This window comes from Perissodus microlepis, chromosome 16, assembly GCF_051167445.1.
Source record: "Perissodus microlepis isolate ML-2025 ecotype Zambia chromosome 16, ASM5116744v1, whole genome shotgun sequence".
NCBI lineage: Eukaryota > Metazoa > Chordata > Actinopteri > Cichliformes > Cichlidae > Perissodus > Perissodus microlepis.
The window spans coordinates 10,901,451-10,922,188 of record NC_140476.1 but is presented as its reverse complement, the minus strand read 5'-3'; the positions used below and the strand labels follow the sequence as shown (position 1 = coordinate 10,922,188).

General features: G+C 38.3%; 1 protein-coding gene across 1 annotated transcript in view; it reads left to right on the top strand.

Moving 5' to 3' along the window:
- The window catches only part of LOC146370454 (ephrin type-A receptor 6-like), a 176,807-nt gene that overhangs the window by 126,160 nt on the left and 29,909 nt on the right, over window positions 1-20,738 (top strand). Inside the window, exons 6-8 of the mRNA XM_084908633.1 lie at window positions 16,287-16,411; window positions 16,764-16,926; window positions 19,487-19,595. Of these exons, the coding sequence (XP_084764759.1) occupies window positions 16,287-16,411; window positions 16,764-16,926; window positions 19,487-19,595 (397 nt within the window). The remainder of the gene's footprint in view (window positions 1-16,286; window positions 16,412-16,763; window positions 16,927-19,486; window positions 19,596-20,738) is intronic.

Here is a 20,738-nt window from a genome sequence, read left to right as displayed (position 1 = left end):
CCTATTCGCAGCCACTGTTAAGAATAGCTATTCCCATGGATCGCTATTCAGCAGTGCTAAGAGCAGGTGGAGAATTTGAAGGAAAAGAGATTTGCTATTTCTCTTGCACAAAATGATTTATGCCCAGACTTTTATCAGGAAGCTTCTCCCCTCCTGCAAAGATCATTTCCCCTGACTTCACCTCACAACGGGAACTATTTTAAGCATTGGCTCATTAATACAGAGTGATTGGATTCATTGTTCTGCAATCCTGATGGATGTTCTCTGAAGTTTTCTCTCTCTGAACTCCCACCTCAATCCCCTCTTCAATCTTCGGGCTGAATTTCCTCCAAAGAATGCAGCGCCATTGTCTTCTGAAAGTTGGATAAATCAGTTGTCAATGCCTTTTGTCGGTTCAGTTCATTTAAATGAAATTATAGTAACCTCACTCCATCAAACCATTCATAATGACAGCAGTTCTAACTTAAATCTCCACAGACCTTTATACATTTTAACAACCACTGGAGACGTATTCAGCTTGAGGTCTTAAAGTTTGTACTACACTTTCACACTGTATTCAATTGTATTCACAGTGAGACATCAAATACAATGACAAGCCTTCTATTGTCATATACAAGACGTACACACTGTATTATCCCTTTGAACCGCCACCTACTTTAATACCTAAACAGAAAATCAGTGGATTAACTAATAGAAACCGTTTGAACTACCTTTGTCCCAGATATTTGGAAGTATTTACCAGTAAAAGTTGGCGTGTGTTCGGTCAGAGTAAAGCAGCACAATTGCAGAAGAAGTTGATTAACAGAAAGTGGAAACATTCCCTCCAAAATAGCATTTTCTTTGTTCCACAGAAAACATCAAACTGTGACCTTTTGCACATTTATTTGAAGCACTGTGTGATCGGCCCAGACAGGGATTGCATTATTCTTTACCACATTTACCATCACCTTGGACATTACGAGTGCTATCAAAGTGCATGCTTCTAGATTCAAACAATTCTTCATGGCCCATTCATGCAACACTGTATCAACTGTGTGCTCTATTTTAACTCCAGGATAGCTGACTTTGACAGCAGGCTTGTGTATAGATGGCTCTGCTGGAAATTTGCTCTATAGGAAATTGTGCTGCTGCAGTGAGTCTACTGTGGGTGCTACAGCAGGGTCGACTGCTATTTATACTGTACCTCCTCTGCAGTGGCACTTCACTGCTCTCCCTGTGTACTTCAGCGAGAGGATGAGAGGGGATTTTGAAGCAACAAAAAGTTTAGATTCTGTTTGATTTTCACTGATGTTTGTATTTATGTAACGAGCCACGATACTTTTTCCACCACAATTTTGATTCTTCTCTAAATTGGAAGCCACAGACAGCACTGAAATTATATATTGATTTCCCTTTAGAAAGCCATAATCACAGTCATCAAAACTATCACTGTTACTGCCATTATTATCATCATAAAATCTTATTGAAATGTCCTGTTAAACGCAAGTAAGGTGGAGGCTTAGGCGAGCAGTATGGTTGAACAATCTAGCCCTTTAAACCCTAACCTAATTTACCCTTTAAACCAGGGGTGGGCAACTCCAGGCCCCAAGGGCCGGGGTCCTGCAGGGTTTAGATGTATCCTTGATCCAACACAGCTGATTTACATTGGCTATATTATGTCCTCAACATGTCTTAAAGTTCTCCAGAGGCCTGGTAATGAACTAATCATTTGATTCAGGTGTGTTGACCCAGGGTGATATCTAAAACCTGCAGGACACCAGCCCTTGAGGCCTGGAGTTGCCCACGCCTGCTTTAAACAATAACCTGTCGCTGGCGACGGGTTAGGTTAACGAAATGAAGTCTAGATGAAGCAGAGAGATTTTTTTTGTGTTTGTTTATTTTGTTTTTTTCTGAGCAATTAGATAAGTCTGTTCATATTACATGAGAAAATGTTGAAACATAAGAGCAAGATATCCATCCATCCATTTTCCTCTGGTTCAGAATAAAAATGACTAGAATATAGTAAACACACAATGTACAACACAGAGTAAAAGCATGACTAAAAATACAAGACATAAATAAATATGAGTAAAACAATAAAATCAGAATAAACCAAGCAGGATTAGGTGGGTCTTAAGAGCAGTAACAAACTCCACTATTCGGAAGACTCAACAGCATAAAAGCCCAAAAGCCAGCCAGTGGGACTCAAACCCAAGGTCTCCACCACACCACTTTAACTACTTGAACAAATTATATTAACTATATTAACTCAGTGATTTAAAATTCAAGATGTGAGCAGGTGAATACATGTCCATTTGATCTAACTACCTGAAAGATATGTGTATAGCACCTCTTGGTTACCTTTTTACTTTCTCACATGTTTGAACATGATGCACATTGACGTTTGTGTCGGCCTATATCTGTGTCACTTTCCAATGCTGAATGCTTGGTTTCAACCATAATGAAGCTTTTAAGTAGAAGCATGAGAAATGGACAGGGTGTTAAGGACAGGGACCGGCAGGGAAATCAACTGTCAGCGGCCAGATACTTCCGTTCTTCTCATTAATTACTTTTGGGGAAAGAGAGGTGGAGGCCAAATGAGTATTGATTGTGGTGGGCCAGTATAGGGCTGGTTTCACTGGCCTTTCCCACACGTCATTGCTTCTCCACATCCCCATTAAGTGGGAACAAGAGGGATCAGTGGCAAGCTGGGACCTTATTAAAGACGGGACCTCAGAGTGTCAGACAGGCTAGCTAGCACACAAACCTTCTCTATGTGACAGTGTGCAACGCTCCTTTTCACTTTGTATCTGTCTGTCTTTTCATCCCCCTTTCACTGCTTTAGCGGAGATTGTCAATAAGAGAACAAAGGTTTAAATGTTGTTCGTTGTTTGCAAGTTAGACGCCATCCAATGTCAAAGCTTATCACTCAAGATTTTGTTGATTTATTTCTTTGTTTTCCTTTTTCCTTTTCCTCTCTTCCCTTTCTTTTACTATACCTCCAAATCACTGCAAGAACATAAAAATGGCACAAAACTTACAGAAACGTCCCTTTCCTTTTTCTTTTTTTCATTGCCATCTTTTTAGTCCATTCTTTTGTTGCGTGACTGATGATTTTAATTACCTGTTAACTCCCTGTACTCAGCAGATACACATGATAAATTGTCCGGGTGGCCATTATAGCCACCATCTGGATGGGGCAAAGGAGTCTAAGGAGCTTTTCTATGCTGTCATACTAAAGACAGCCACCACAGCGGGAGGGGGGGATTGCAGGTGTGCCGAGGGAGAACAAGAAACTGGCCCAGTTTAGATTCGGTTGACAGCTATTTAGTGTCGTAAGGGTCACTTCCATTTTTCCTTCCCGAGACTACAGGGAGTGACAGTATGCCTCTAGAAAAGGAAGCTGATATCGTCACAGTAGGAAGAGAGACTGTTTTAGGCGATTGGCTAGGAAATTGCAGGACTTTCTATTGAGACTGAAATGCAGGAGATAGAGGTAGAAATGTGAAGTTTCAGTGGATTCAAATGAGGCATTATGTATTCATAAACAGGGCCTATGTAATGTTCAACATCAGCTTAAACACAAGTACTCAAATATCTGAAGAAATGCAACTAGAAAAAAGTTGCTTGGTGAAATGGATAGAAACCCTACACCCAACCAAGGAAATTACTCAGAAAAGTTGTTTTTCACACTTAATGCAACAACTGCTAATGTTATCAAGGAAACTACAACAACTTTATCTTGCTGAGGGATAGTGCCATCTGCTAAAGTTGGTTTTTTTTCTAATAACAGTGCCTTAAAGCGACTCTAGTTTGACTTGAATATTTGATGAACAAGAGTTTCTAATTATATATTTTTCCTTTCTTTTTCCTCTCCTTTTTTGGAGGTACAAGTGTATATAAGTGCTTAGGGAAAGTGGAGGTAATGATGAATATGGTGAATCAATAGAGTGTTGAGCATGGAGTAGGGATTAATTATGTACATGCTTCTTCTTACTCAGTTTTGGAGTTGACAATGATGTCGAAGTTTTCAAGCAAGCATGAATGTAGCGTCCTGAGACTTTGGCACATACCTCCACTTTTGCACATGTGCGAACACTGGTTTAAGTGATGTTGGATAGCTTTGAGTAAAGTTAATGTTGTGTCTTGTATACAGTTCTTCTAAATACATCCAAGGTAGACCCTCAAAACACTAATTACCTCCTGTATTTATCCTCATACATAAGACATAGGAGATAAGCTTCTTATCTCGTTTCAGTAAGAAAGTTGAAAAGGTAAACTTAAACATATACCACATACCGACAAATTGCTGGGAGATTGGACTCTCAGATGGAGTTCATTGCCAATTAGGCAGCAATTTTGACATATCACGCTTGCCTGGGCTGTCACTTATTTGAGTTGGATTTTATAGCAACTCTCAATAATTAGGTTTAAGCCAGTTTATGTGGGTGTTGTCAGATCTGTGTGATTTCTGTGTTTATGCTTGGAGTTCAGAACACTGTACAGATGACCTACAGTGCATTGACAAGGACCCTCAACATTAAAGCAGCATAATAATGACACAAAACAAAACGCTACTTTAGTATTTTCTCGTCGTTTGTAAAAGCAGCACATATAAAACCACAGAACTTAGACATTCCCCAAATGTGACACTCCCTCTTTTGATTACTCAAAGTAACAGGAGACAGCTTCAATCCTTTCATTCATTCAATCCCTGAGTTCTGGAAAGCGTCTGTGGGGTGCTTCGGAGGCACTCAAAACATTTGACATTGGCAGCCAGTGTTGGGAATTAAGCTGGATGGTATTGAATTGAGCAAATTTAAATTCAAGTGGAATTCAGGCATATTGAATATTTGTTTTTCTAAAGTATGTGTACACATGAATGTGGTCGTGTAAATCTTTTCCCTCTATTTTCCCATGAAGATGTGCAGTGAAAAACCAATTTGGATGCAGCATGAGACAAACACATTCAGACGCCTAGAAAAGTGATGTATCAAAATAACGGCTGTAAACAACAGCACCCATATGTGTTTCTCTCGTGCAGTCTATCTCTCTATCAGGATTGAATCAGTGAAGTGTTAGGACATCGTTTAAGCTCTCGCTCAGCATCAATACTGGCACTATTGATTTTTTTTAAACAGTTAATGGAAGCCTTTAGGGCAGGAAAGCTAATTAAAATCATATGCAGGTCAAGCTCATTTAAAGACTCCCCATTAGTTTATGTTGAGCTTAACCACGCTTGACTGCAAAATCCATCCATCGGGCGTCGTAATTGACTGGTGTTTCTAATGGCTTTCCAGTGCTTCTTCATTTCAAAAAAGGATAGTGAGTTCCTCTGGCACATTTCATGCCGCCGGTGTAATAATCCGCATACAAAATCATTAAAGACAATTGATGTGTGCCCTGTGTCCTCAAAGTATCTTGTCAGCACCAGGAGACATTGTTGTGTTTCAAAATGCAGCAGGCCTTTAGAGTAACGCATCTGCTGTTTACAGAGAAGCAAATATAATGTGCTAGTGAAATCTGGTGGCTGTGGAGGCCAAATTTAGTACAGCAAACTCAATGTAATATTGAAGAAAACCAGTTTCAGATTATTTGAACTTTGCAACATAAACAATGGGTACACTGTTGTCATAAAGGTATGGACATGGTCAGCAACAACACTCAAGTAGGCTGCAGCACTTCAACAATCCCGATTTGGTTGCAAGGCAGGATGGGTTCGTTCTTTCGAGTGTTCTTTCTGCCAGATATTGACCCTACTATTTAAACCTTGCAGCAGAAATCAAAGCTCATCAGACCAGGCAACGTTTTTCCTACTGTCTGTTGTTTGGTTAGCCTGTGCGAACTGTAGCCTCATTTCCCTACTCTTAGCTGACAGGAGTGGAAGCTGATGTGATCTTCTGCCTCTGTAGCTCATCTAATTCAAGGTTTGACACATTGTGCTCTTCTGTAAATCTTTCTTGTATTTGTTACAGCTAAACAAAAGTAATTTATTTCTGCCTTCCTTTCAGCTTGAAGCAGTTTGGCCATTGTCCTCAGAAATCTGGTATCAACAAGGCATTTTCTCCCAGAAAACTCCTGGTCATTCAATATTTTCTCATTTTCAGATTAATCCCAGTAGATCAACAGTTTCTAAAGCACTCAGACCAGCCTGTCTGGCACCTATAACCAAAGTCACTTAAATCACCTTTCTTCCCCATTTTAGTTTGTGGTTTGAACCTCAGCATAAAAATGCAATATTATACTGTTAACAGGCTAGATAGCTAATGCTTGTTTAATCAGTTACCACTGCCTTTGAGAGCTGGTGCTCCATGCATGCTCAATGTAAAACACTAAAAAGGTTAACATAGTACTGGATTGATGTTTTCAGGGCAGTCAGTTACCTTCCTAAGGCTCCCCTTTTGATCTGCTAATTTTGTGGTTAATAAAAGGACTACATAATGGCATTTCATCAAAACTCAACAACTACCTCAAAAACTCACAAAACTTTATCATGAAATTCCTCTTTTTTTATTCAACTTTTTTTCAGAAAGAGCTGTAAGTTGTAGAACTTGTTTAAACAATATGTTCCCACATCTTGGCACATTAAAGAGTCCTTAGACATACAATCTCGACTACAGCAGCCTAGTACTGCACTGTTTCGTTTTTTTACACAAACAAAGGAAAAATTGACTTAACAAGCTTGAAGTAGACAGTGTTTCACAAAGTTGATCAAGTTTGCTTAAAAACACTATACTCAGCATTTTTTTTTAAGTTTGTCTATTACTTTCATAATTCATTTTTGGTGGAAAGGTCCCCAGCTATGGAATATAGCCAGTTTTAAAAAAAAAGAAGGACAGTCTCTCTCTGTCCCTGTCTTTTTCACTCACTGTGGCTTTCTAGTATTTAATGAACATGAGTGCTATCTGTATTATTCACTTTCCAGATTGCAAGAACATTTTTTGCCAAATTCTAATAGTAGCTTGCCACAAAACATAGTTATGTTTTCCTGATAAAGCACATCGTAGCTTTAACTATTCATTCTCTTAGCCATTTTTTTCCACTTCTGTGTGTGTGCATGTGCGTCTGTGTGTGTCTTTTCTTTATTCACTAATCACACACTTTTTCAGTTTGATTTAATAGGTAATTAATCTATTATTAAATAGAAACAGGCAGTTTTGCATTTTGCAGCTCTGTTTCCTGCTCATTAGACACAAACTACCACAGGTAATTGAGGGGTAATAATTACCATATTATTATGTTTTGTTTCTTTCTTGTTACCCTACTATTACCATTTTATTACGGAGCTATATTTCCTGTATTTTCCCTTATTATCCAATTACATAAATTTCAGCATAATATTACTCAACTGTAACCACTGTTGCTTCCATGATTTACTTGCATATTAAGTGGTTATTACTTTGGTAATTGCTGGTAATAACTTAAAAATGACCACATTATTACATTCTTGTTTTTGGCTTATTACCTTACTGTTACTCCTTTATTACCAAGCTGTAATAGAAAGTACTACCAAAAATCTGTGTGTGAATATATATTTGTTTGTGTGTGTGTATATATAGATAGATAGATAGATAGATAGATAGATAGATAGATAGATAGATAGATAGATAGATAGATAAAATAATGCTCAGGGCCCTTGTTGTACAAATCCAAGCATAGCGAGAGGGAAAATCTGATGCAAGCAGACCTGTCACATTTATACTGGCAATTATTTTAAGCCAGATGGACAATGCCCTTGCTTCTGTGCTAAACATATTGTTCAGCTCTTCTGAGCACTTCATGTTCATGTGCTTCCATGAGTCAGAGGGGATTGTATTTACCCTGTTTTTATTGTTCCCTATCAGGGGCCAAAATGTTACCGTCAGATTCCCACAATCTCGTGTCTGAGTTTAATGCGTCTACAACATAGCTGTGGCTGCAAACCACATTGGCCTGCCACTACTGTTGTACCCGGCTGGCATGAGAAGCAGAAGAAACCCTGCAACATCACAGCCTCAACAGAGTGGTTCATTACACAGAGTTAGATCAGATAAAGTCCTCCTGAGATGAATTTTCTCTGCCACCAAGGACAGACACGGAAAAGGATATGAGCACGCTCTGAGTAAAATGGTCATATGAGAGGTAATATAATGATAACACCTAATAAGATGTCAGCAGCTTCAGCTTATTGAAAAGCAAGGGTTTATTTTCTACTCCCGCTCCTTCATGCTTTCTTTTTAAGACAAAATGTGCATAGACGTACTTACACACACATTTATGCATATACACCCCTGCCCTTTGAGCTTTCTTGATTATGCTAATATTATTGGCTGTTTTCAGTCATGCATGACATTAGGTTGTTCTGGTTTGACTACCATTTCAAACTACCTACCAAATTTTACATGCCTATTAAATCTCCGGTTATTAAGAAGAAGCCAAGCATTAAAAAGCATTTAATGTAAAAGTGGCTGTTGCACGGCATTAAATGTTGTTCAGTATACATCACCCCTTATTTCATCAGTTTTGATTCTGTTAAAATTATTGATAGGAGTGTTTAGCTATTTTGTGTTTTAATCATTTGTATGGCATCATGTCAAGTCAACATCAGCTACTTTTTTTTGTTTTGTGAGGCTGTTTCCATTTTATTCACCATTTACAAACAAATGCAAGAATTGCTTGTATTTCAATATGCAGTACAATCACAATGCCACCTGTAATGAGTTAGATATCATTTCCAACAAGAGCCATAACACTTTATGAGAAGTCCTTCTATAAGCACTCATATGGTGATGTGCAAAAAGTCTAGAACCACCTCTTATTTCTTTGTTTTCTAATTAAGGATTCGGGTATTTTTTTGTAAAGCAGCATTGAGCAATAGTTCTCCAGGCTTTCTGAAACTCTTTCAGTTTTTCTTTAGACATTGGCTACCATCTTTACTCATTTTTAGTGCAGTCCTTGTATCTGAGCATTTTCAGAAGAATGGTCTTGTTGTTTTTTAAAATACTTAACACTGATGAGTCAACCATAGAAAAAGGCATATAACTAACACAAGACCCGACAAGTGTTGCATCTACACATAACAATTTAGGAAAGAACATGGAGCTTATCCCAGCTGCTACAGGGCGAAAGGCAAGGTGTACCCCGAACAGGTCGCTGCAAGCGATGGACGGATGAATGGACAGATGGTGAGATGGACTTTGTTGCTAGCATTGACAAAAACAAATAACTTATTCCTAATTCTTCATTTGCATCTATAAAAAATCTGGAAAAAACACAGATTGGTGATTCTTGACTTGGCTGAAAAATAGGCATAACTCAGCATGTTATTCCTCAAAAAAAACTGGGGACTTGGGTACTTACGAATCAAGATTTGAAATTTCTGGTTCAAATTCATGTACAGGAGGTCAGCAGAGTGAAAGCAGTGAGTGTCTAAAGCCATCTGTAAAACGCAGTCATGGTTTGAGGTTGCATTTCAGTCAGTGGCTTGTCAAAATTGATTAAAATTATGAAGGCAGAAATGTAACCTCATGATTTACCATACAATACCATCTGAACCGCAATAAAGAGAAGCAATAATAGAGGGCATGTGCCGTCAGACAGCTTTGGATAAGATCCGAAAACAGTCGAGGTAGGACTGTGAGCTGCACCTAAAGAGTTACACTAAATTAGTCATTGTTTAAGTTACACATATGCACACACCTACATAAACACACATCACAATATGGCGATAATAACTCAAGAAAGTCACAATGTTGCATTTCTCTCATACCACACTGTGTTTCTTTTATTCATTGATCCTTAATACTAATAATTTTGCATTGCAGCATAAGATGGAGTACAATACATATATAACAGACTTTTACTTATTCTATTTTTTTTCTGTAGGATTACACAACTTTGTAAATATAAAAGTACTTCTTTCATGTTTGAAAACACTAAAGCAATCTGTTTCCTATTCCCTTTCAAATAACTTTAGAAAATTCTCATCTGTGGGTTCCTGCTCTCTAATATACTAGTAACCAGTTCCTTCCCATGTTGAATAAAGAAGGAAATTTAAAGATGTGCTGAAAAGGTAGAATTGGTGGGCAAAGAGTAGTGGTGACAACAACAGAGGTGTTCGCTTTCATTTTCTTCTAATAAAACAATAACAGTATGGTTTCCCAGCTCCTGGCTAACAAGCTCAAACCCCTACAGCCCAAAACTTTCATCTTATCTAACAGCCAACCCCTAACCCCAACATCCGCCTTCAGGATCTCTCGTCTGTTCCCTTAACCCAGTGCTTCCATCCGCTAATACCGGGCTTCTGTCAATGTGAGAACTGCAAACACCTTCCCCAGGCATAGTTTTGTCGAATAATTGATTTAAAAAAAACAAAAAACATATTGGTGTCATCATTTCACTTTGAATGCACATTAGAAAAGCAGGCTTACATTTTATAATCATATAATGAGTCAGCTCTGTAACATTAGATGATAATGTATAATAATGAATCTCAGGGCAGTTACATCTGCTGACCTCTCTTGGGAGCTCAGCACAATTATTTACACAGCAGAAATTCATAGACCAAAGTTAATGTAATTCAGTCTGAGAAAGGAAGATGTAGCTTATTCACTTATTTCCAATTAAAACTTGTGGGAAGGAGAAACAGCTATGTGGATTTGTTTTTTTTAACAACTTGAAAGAACTAGGACGTGTTTTGAAAAGTAACCACTGAATGTGTGAGTGTGGCAATTACAGTACAAGCGACAAGATGGGCAGGTGTGATCACTGTCAGCCAGTGAAGTGCCTGTAGTAATATATAGAGTAGGAGTTGCTAAGATCCCCAAAGACTCCTCTTAGCTTAGCAGTCTCTCCACAGATTGTATTTTTTTAAAAAAAAATGTGATTACTTTTAGAAATGACTATTTAAAAGCTTCAAGATTGTGAGGTTTGTTTTTCTTCAAACAAGCACGGTCACATTTGGGCAGCTTTATGATTTTATGGGCACATTGCACACACACAGATGTTTATTTATTAATAACATTTCACTTATTTGACTTATTTTAAAAAATTGAGCACAGACAAATGTGGAGGAGGTCACTGAGGCAGTCCTTGGTGGCAGAGCCCCTGGGGTGGGTGAGGTTCCTGAAGGCTCTGGATGTTGTAGGGCTGTCCTGATTGATACGCCTCTACAATGTTGCATGGAGATCAGAGGGGGATTCCTCTGGACTGGCAGACCAGGGTGGTGGTCTGGAGCTGCACTGGCCTGTTAAGCTGGAGGAGGTGGGGAGAGGGAGGCCTGGGCTTCAGTGCCCCTGCAACGCGGCCCCGCAATACAGACTTGTCGGATGGTCATTTTGTATAATTAATCACACAGTAATATATTATTATTGTCAGATAACGTGATTTCAAAATTCAGGAAAGCTGCAAAACCAAAAACAAACTCAAATGTCTGAATTCATTTTATTTGATTTAGCTGATGTTATCTGAGAGGACTGCAGGAACCAGGAATCACTTAACCATGCATCTTTCATGAATAACATTAAGCCTTACTACAATATAAAGGGATAGTTATAGAATCTTTTACACCAGTAGGGGTTGTCACCAGGGCTGGACTGGCCATCGGGCATACTGGGCATTTGCCCGGTGGGCTGCTCATGATTCTTCATTTTTATGGGCCGATGGGGTTTCATTTCTTTACTTTTTTTTAAAGCTATAAATGAATAGTGGTGGATTGGCCAGTTGGTCATGATCGACTCTGGGCTGGACCAATTACAACCGAGGAGGTCAAACTTTAAAGTTGAGGTGAAAAAAGGAATGCGATTTGTCCCGTACGACTTCAGCTAGAAAGTTGCTAATTCAATCATGAAACTGATCAATGATAAGCTGATCGGCTTTTCTCTCTGCGCCAGAAAGAGGAAACCGATGGAGGTTACGCTAAACAACAGCAGCAACAGCATGTTTAAGCTTGATCAGCTGATCCTTTTTTTTACGTAGCTGACAGCTGGTAGCTGTGCAGGGGCGGGTCTAGCAAACTTTTGCCAGGGGAGCAGGTAGGGCATTAACAGGGAAAGGGGGACACAAAGAAATACTTTTCTTTTTTATTCTCATTTAAAATGTCTGACTTAATAAATAATTATCTGAATCTTACAACCAAAGTTTTCATCTGATGTAAAATGTATAGAAATCCATTATTGTATTCAGTAAATATTAAGTCTAGTATATACCCTAGGAAGTTATAGTATTCTTTCCTTTGGGAAGGTACCATCTGTGCAGTCTGCAATTCTGTTGAAGAAAGATGTTGAATCTATTTAATTACTGGAGAAAAATAATAGATTTCTGTGCATTTGTTGTATACATGCATTAAATTAAAATCGGTTTTGTCAATTAACCCTTTAAGACCTACCATAGAACCACGTCCGCCAGAGCTTACTTTATATTTTTACATGCTGTAGTGCCATTTTTGGGAGCATTTCAAGTTGCTATACATCAATACAACTGTTATAGCCCAAATTTTAATAATATGTGTGCATTAAGTCCATAGTAACTACATAAATTGCAAAAAAGTGCAATAAACTACAAAAAAATTGAAACTCGTTTTTGTTTTTGTTTTTTACATATATTTCTACTTAGAGAAATTTAAGAGGTTTATCCCTCAAAATTTTAAATACAAAAAAGTTGCAAAAGTAGTTTACAACAACAGGAAATTTATCTTGAGTGTTTAGTTTTATTTTTGAGACACACCAATTTTTATATACTGCAGAAAAAACGAAAATAAATCCTATAATGAAAATTTGCAAAGAAAACAGCGTTTTCATCAAAATAAACTATTTAAAGCAGTGCAATTTGAGTTCTAAGCATCCCAGAAACTATTCAGAAAAGCATGAAGTCAAACATGACTTTTAAAAACACCAGAATAGGTTTATAAAGCCCCAAAAGTAAAAACCTACAGTTTCCGCGAAATGACGTCACTTCCGGTTTTGGGCAAGTAATGGCGGGCAAAGCTTGTTTCTGGAATATTATGTTTTTGTTGCTGCAAGTGCTTTTTATGCAATTTTTGCAAAGCTATATGTGGAAGGAAACTGTATGGGCTCAAAATGTGGTCATAAATATTTTGTACTTGTAAAAAAGATTTGTGTGTGCGTAAAAAAGATTTGTATGTGTAAAAAGAATTTGTGTGTGCGTAAAAAAGATTTGTATGTGTAAAAAAGATTTGTATGTGTAAAAAAGATTTGTGTGTGTGTAAAAAAGATTTGTGTGTGCGTAAAAAAGATTTGTGTGTGGACTTAGCCCAAAAAAAACCCTGCAAGTTACAAGTACGAATTTTGACCCCATTTTTCTTCCTTTCATCTGATTGGTCAATGTCATGTCAATCACAAATGTAACAATCCAATCAGAGAACAGATGGGTTTGGCTGTCGGAGGGGCGCTTTTTTTGAACTGCAGGTCTTTGAAGGGAATAAATGCCCTTTTACATGCCAACCCAGCATTTTCCTTCATCACCGCGAAGGAAAACAGTCTGTGGTCGTCCGAGTTTGGTGATTTTTGTGTCACAGGTCTACGTGTTTAATATAGGGACTTCCACAGCCTTTTCAATAGCGCTGCGGACCGCGGGGTGGGGGCGGGCAGTGTTTTGGAAATGACAGTCTTCATTACAAAGCTTTCTTCGTTATGAATTAGCATACATGTTTTTATTGAACATTTGAAGAACCAGCAAAAAAAACAAACTCTTGTAGAGGACATAAAGTCAGAGATAGAAAAGACAAGGAGCAGGTGCATCTAGTACAGGTAGAGCTGCTGCAAAAACCCACAGAGCCCAGCAGCCAGCGCAACAAATTCTGGATCCTTTGCTTTTAGTTAGCAGTTAGCATTAGCAGCACATCCTGCGTCCGATGTGAAAGGACTTTTATGCTGCGCACTGTGACTCACAGCAATGGTCCCGGGTCAGCCCTGACTTTGTGTTAAACTAATCCTAAAGTAATAATGGTATTTCTAACCACTGATATAGCACAACTTTATCCTTTCAACAGCTGCTGAAAGTTAGGGGACCTAGCTGCTATCGGATATTTATATAGAGATCCTCCAGCTTCAAACTGTATTACCCTTCAAGGACCTGCAGTTCAAAAAAGCGCCCCTCCGACAGCCAAACCCATCTGTTCTCTGATTGGATTGTTACATTTGTGATTGACATGACATTGACCAATCAGATGAAAGGAAGAAAAATAGGGTCAAAATTCGTACTTGTAACTTGCAGGGGTTTTTTTGGGCTAAGTCCACACACAAATCTTTTTTACGCACACACAAATCTTTTTTACACATACAAATCTTTTTTACACATACAAATCTTTTTTACACACACAGAATTTCTTTTTACACACACAAATCTTTTTTACGCACACACAAATCTTTTTTACGCACACACAAATCTTTTTTACACATACAAATCTTTTTTACACACACAGAATTTCTTTTTACACACACAAATCTTTTTTACACATACAAATCGTTTTTACGTACACACAAATCTTTTTTACACATACAAATCTTTTTTACGCACACACAAATTCTTTTTACACATACAAATCTTTTTTACGCACACACAAATCTTTTTTACAAGTACAAAATATTTATGACCACATTTTGAGCCCATAAAACCGTGACCTAGGACAATCTGATGGCATAAGATGTAAGTTCAACTCCTCCGGTTTCATTTGCAAAAAAAATTATTGCGCTAGCTTACGTGGTTCCGGTGACCTGTTCTACAGGGATTTAACCTCCTAGGACCTGGTCCACATATGTGTACATCGCATTTTGGGTTATTTAGACCAAAATACTCGATTTTGCTCTATAAGGGCCTGATATCCACTTACGAGGACATTATACTGCTATTTTTTGTATTGAAATTTTATATGAATATCCTCATATGTGGCTCTCATTTTTCTTAGAAACAAAAATGAGGTGGGGAAAAAAAATCTGGTAATTCTATGTGTTTACATTCATCAGGTCCCAATATGCCTATCAATATGTTTTATATTTTTGCTAAGTACTATTTAGAATACCAGAATAGGGAATATGGTGTAGGTTTAAGTTTATTATAAAGGCTTTATGGCTTTTCCTATAATACCATGGTGGGCTGGTGACTAGTTGTTGGTTTTTTTTGGGGGGGGGGGGGGGTTTGGTGCCAGCCCATAAACGTTTATTTCTGCTCTCTCAGTGTTATGAGATGGGAGCAGACCCTTGGAGCCAGCCTTTGGTGGCCATTCAAGGAACTGTAGTGTTTATCACCTCTGATGGTTGCTGAGTCTGTGAGTGTGTTTTGTTCTCGTCCTTGCCTTAGGTACTGCCCTGTTCAGCTGACTCCATTCAGTAATTAGGCCTAGGAGTAGTTAAGGTCAGGATGGGAGCACCTGAGTGTCAGAGTGTTACTCTCTTTACAGTCTGAGCTGTGTGCTTGTGCTTGTGCTTGTTTACTGCTCAGTGGAGCAGAGAGTGTTTTGATCATTTAACATTTTTGACCTATTATTCTTTTGACTAACTTCTAGGTTTTTGTAGTATTTCTTCCTTTAAGGCAGCTAAAGTGCCTTATACACTTAATTATTAATTAAAGATATTAAACTCTTTTTCAGTTTTTGCCTTGTTGTTTACTTTTTCACTCCGGATGTGTTCACTGTTACTTCCCCAGTTCCCCAAGATTTTCTAGGGAATGTGACAGCTCTTTGATGTTTCAGCGAGATTCTTGTTTACTGGAATAAACTACAGCTGTTGCTGATGTGAATCAGTACTTTTAAAAGTATGAGCTCCCGAAAAACAAAACTTTGTGTACTTACTCTGTGCATCACTTACTTATTTCTGGTGTAGTCCATTATGATTTCAGTCATTAGTGCGTTGTATGAATAAACAATCCAGGTGAGAACAAAAACACAGTAAAGACATCAAGAATACCTCAATGGTCTGCTTAATTCTATTGTTTGTTTAGCTGATTCTTTAATTCTTTAATGTGATTTTATGGCTATAGATAATACAGTCTATAAAATCTATAAAATCGTATGTAATTATGGCTAAATAGCTCTCAAATATACCACACAAAGAGACTGCACAGAAAACAAAATTCTAGATTGAACTGTTAGAAATACAGACTTATTGGAGGGGAATGGTGATTCATGTGAAAGAGTAAGCTTGCTAATTAAATTATTTTCTGCTGCTGAGTCTTGGCACAGTGCAGTTCATAGTTACACACTCTTTGTGCACTTTGTGTACAATAACATGTAGTGTCTTCAGCAGCAGTTTCTCAACAATGCCAAAAGGGTAAAGATACTGAAAATCATACCTGTCTGTGTGTTTGCAAACCAGGTCCGTCTCTGGTCGGGGCTTTAAAGAAGGACTGGGCTTCTCCAAACGGCATCGCACTCTCCTGGCAGCAACCTGAACAGACAACACTCCCAATCATTGATTACGAGGTCAAATATTATGAGAAGGTACTAAAATACTCAGCATATGATTCAAAGGGCAGATATATCACTTCTCGAGAGGAATATGTCATGTTTCCGGTGAATTATTAAGCTCACAACATTAATTTAACAAGAAAAGGCAACTTTGTAGAACATCTCAGCAGTACAAATGTGTCATACGAATGATTTACTGCCTGTAATATTTGTTCCTAAAAGTGATCAAAAGAGCTTACAAGCTCTCCATCACTACAATGTGGCTGGAAGGTAGTATTTGTCACTGCTTGAAAAAATATCAATGACAAATGTATCTTTTAAAACTTGGTCAAAATATTCTCCGCATTGCTGAGACTTTTGATCATCCCTCTGTTCTGCCCCACAGGAACACGAGCTGCTGAGCTACTCATCGACACGCACCAAAGCCCCCAGTGTGATTGTCTCGGGTTTAAAACCAGCAACTTGGTACGTCTTCAGCGTGCGCACCCGAACAGCTGCCGGATACAGCTCCTACTCTCCTAAATATGAATACGAAACTACAGGAGACTGTAAGTACCTCAGACAATCTACAGTACTTATTTGTTATACTGCAGTAAGGCCAAAAAATAGGGTTTTTTGCATGACAATAATAATTTGTCATTCAGTCTGAGAAAATCAGGTTTAATATTGAAAAAATATATTTTCAACTCTAAATAATGTGTTGTTTTTGCTCATCTTCAAGACGGTAAGTCGGCGATTGAAGATGCTAGTTGCAACCAGCAGCTCAGGTTCAAGTGTAGTTCATGTAGCCTCAAGCAGCACCTAAGGCAGCCTACATCAGAGGCGCCACAGCAAATAATAAACCTGGATGTGATACCACCTTCAAGTTTCCACACATAACACCACCACTTTCATATCTCACAGCTACTAATTAGAAGTCGCCTGGTTCCCAATTAGGCACAGTTGTATATATCAGAAATGTTGGTGTCAGAAGTACAGTTTTTATTTGTCAGTTCAGTACAACAATATGAGCATTTTTTTGTTGTTGCTTTATAAATATATTATATTCTTTTCCCCTCCAATCAGCCTGTAGTTACAGTTATTATAGTTCCAGGTCAAGTTTGATTTTTGTGTTTAAACATGGAATAACAGCAGCAAAATCTCTTTACAATACTCAATCTTTAAATGCCTTCTTATTTCCTATGTATATACAGTGCGGTGCAAAAGTCTTGAGTCTTGAGAGGTGTTTCCCTAAGAGCTACTAGCTAAAAACTTGGCATATCTCAGCATGCTGTGCAACATCTCCTTGATCCATCTATTGATCACTAAAGCCTCATCAAAAACGGTCTCAGTAAAAGGCTGGCTCTCAAGAAGCCATTCTTAAGGAAAAGAAACTGAGGAGAATAGCTAAGGTATGCTAACTTACACAAGAAGGGGACTGAAAATCATCATCATTATGCACAGAGGAGGTCATCAGAGAGATAACAGTGAATGTCTACAGCCATCTATAAAACACAGAGAAGGCTCTGTCGTGATTTTGTTAAATTGTTCAAATTGATGAAATAATAAGCACAGAAAAATAAAGTGAATCAAATTTCGATCCACCGTGGAATACCATCTGGAAACCATCTGATTGGCAGTGGCTTCATTTTTCAAAATGACAGTGATCCCAAACACAGGGCCACTACACCTGGACAGAAAACACACGATGGAGTAGACATGGATTTAACTACAATGTGAACATTTGGCATCTCTGCAGTGTGAATTTCATATAGGTTGAAACCACAACCCCTGAATGCCTAAAAGGTCAGAATATCACTTGCAACGGCAATCGAAAAACTGAATACAATCAACAGGGGAGTCTGACAATACAGCCTTGATGTTTGGTGTACTCTGAATCAATGTTTTCTCCCAGTGTGTATGTGTGAGTAGGTGCTTTATTGCAAGTCTACTCATAAAATACAAAGGTCCAGATGCCCTTTTATGTTGGGTCAGGTATTGTTGAGGGGTGATTTGGCTTCATAGTGGCCCTCTCCCTTCCAAAGCTGCAGAGCTTTGCTTTATCTGTGGATCAGAGAGTGCTTGGCCAAGCCTTTGTACTGCCTGGCCTTTTATCTGAAAGAAAAAAAAAGCAGTTTTGGCCCCTGTCGCTTTCTCCTTCTGTGTCAGTCTGTCTGTCTGCCTGTCAGTTACTGTCACCGCAATAGGTTTTCCATCCGTCTGTGTATCTGTCTGTCACTTCTGTCATCCCTTTCCTCACCTTGCATTTTTCATCCCCTCCTCTGCCACCCCTCTCTCCCTGTGCACACCTCATTACAGCAGCATCAGTCCAACACATCTGTTTAGTTAGTGATGTGAAGCTTAGGACTAGGAAAATTGCCTTGTGTCATGTGACCACCGCCACTTTCACTCTACCATCGCCTAAATAGACTGTAATTATTTTTATCAACCAAAACACACATATTCTCGACAACCTCCGTTCACATATGTGCTCTTGGCTCTATTCACACACGCACTTAATGTATTAACCCACATGAGGCTCGCTCTTTGGGCTAGCGACCACGCACCCAGATCTCCAATTCATATTCATTAAGCATGAAATATTATAGAAATAAGTTTGGTAATAGCAATCATCTTTCAATTATCTGGGATTCGTTAGCCTTGTGACAAGACACAGAAAAGGGAAAATCATGAATATCAAATGGGTCCAATTTAACCAAATGTTCATGGACTAAATCACAATTTCATGAATGAATAATATTAATTAAACAGCAGCAGGCAAATGAATCATTCCCGTGTGAAAGTTAACTGAGGGTTTTCTTGCATTATGAAGAGCAGATCAAACAAGTCTCCTAATATCTACCTATCAAGAGAGCTTACATGGTCTATGCATACTACACTGATGATAAGAAATAATGAAGATAATGTTGAATGATTGTTTTGCTGAAATCCTCTCACTTCCCTCTGATTTGTCCATGTTTGTTTTTATCTTTTTTAAGCGCTCTTACTCCCCTCCCCATGTTTCTAACATGATGATGTTATTTTACTTTTCCCCACATAATGTCTCTGCCCAGCTACATATTTTCCTCCTCATCTCATTTTCTTTCCTACTATTTCTTTTACCTTCAGCCTCCAACATGGCTTCGGATCAAGGCCAGGTGTTAGTGATCGTCACAGCAGCAGTTGGTGGATTTACTCTTCTTGTCATCCTCACTCTCTTCCTCCTCATCACTGGAAGGTAAGATGGATATACTTATCCTGGTTTTACTCAGAGTGAATATTTCACTGCATGGTTAGTTTCAACTGACATCCACTCTTGTCTGTGCATTAAGTGGAAATATCACTTTAAAAGTCAGTTGGGTGGTGTTGTCTGTGCTTCAAAGGTAGATATGGTAATCACATAATTCGTTCTTCCTATTGGTTAGATTATTTGGTTTCATTGTGCAGATATCAGTGCAGTGTAGAAGCCCCAAAAGACGTTCGTGTAAAGTTTTGCAGCCACAATGTCCACGGTGGCAAGTGGGAGGTTTTGATAAGTGTGCTGACCAAAGTCATGGTTTGTGCCCTATTTATCCGTCATATATATTTAATAGACTCCAATTTGTTCATGTAAATAGAGAGTCCTCTTTACACACTAAGGTTAATTATGGAGTTCCACAGGGTTCTGTGCTAGGCCCAATTCTGTTTGTCTAATATTCAAATTTGTTTAATGATTTGAAACATTTAGGTGCAAAAACATTTTCACATCTTTGATATTTTTATATGTTGATGTGCAGAGCCCTAAGTGATCTGAACATTTACAAAATGTCATCTCAGGCTTCAGGCTACAGGATTCAGCCTACAAATAGTTAAGGAGGAGGAATATTTCACTTGTTACCGTTAGTGAAGTATGTCGAAAGGTAACCAGGCGTCTTTAACAGCAGACAATTTGGCTTGTCATGACAGGAAAAGTACAAGTGCAGCTAATACTGTTAGGGACGGCTCTGATCCATTTAAGTATGACTGTAATGATTCATTTAAGTATGACTGTAATGATCCATTTAAGTATAACTGTAAGCTTCAAAATTCCTTACAGTAATGTATGTGCTCAATATTTCCACAGGGCATTGGCACAGCCTTTCACTACATTTGCTTCAGCAATTACCTTTGGACACAGAATACCACTAAAACCCAGGGAAGGGAAGGACATACCAACGAATTATAGGGTTATATATCGTTTGTGCGCACTTATTTTAAGAACAAACTGTGGTATTGGAAGGTATTGCCTTTATAGTGATTTAAATAATTAAGCAATTTTAGTTTCAATTATGTATTAAATTGATAATCATGAGTTTTTGAACAAACTAAATTTCTAATCAGTTTTGCCAATTTATCACATTAC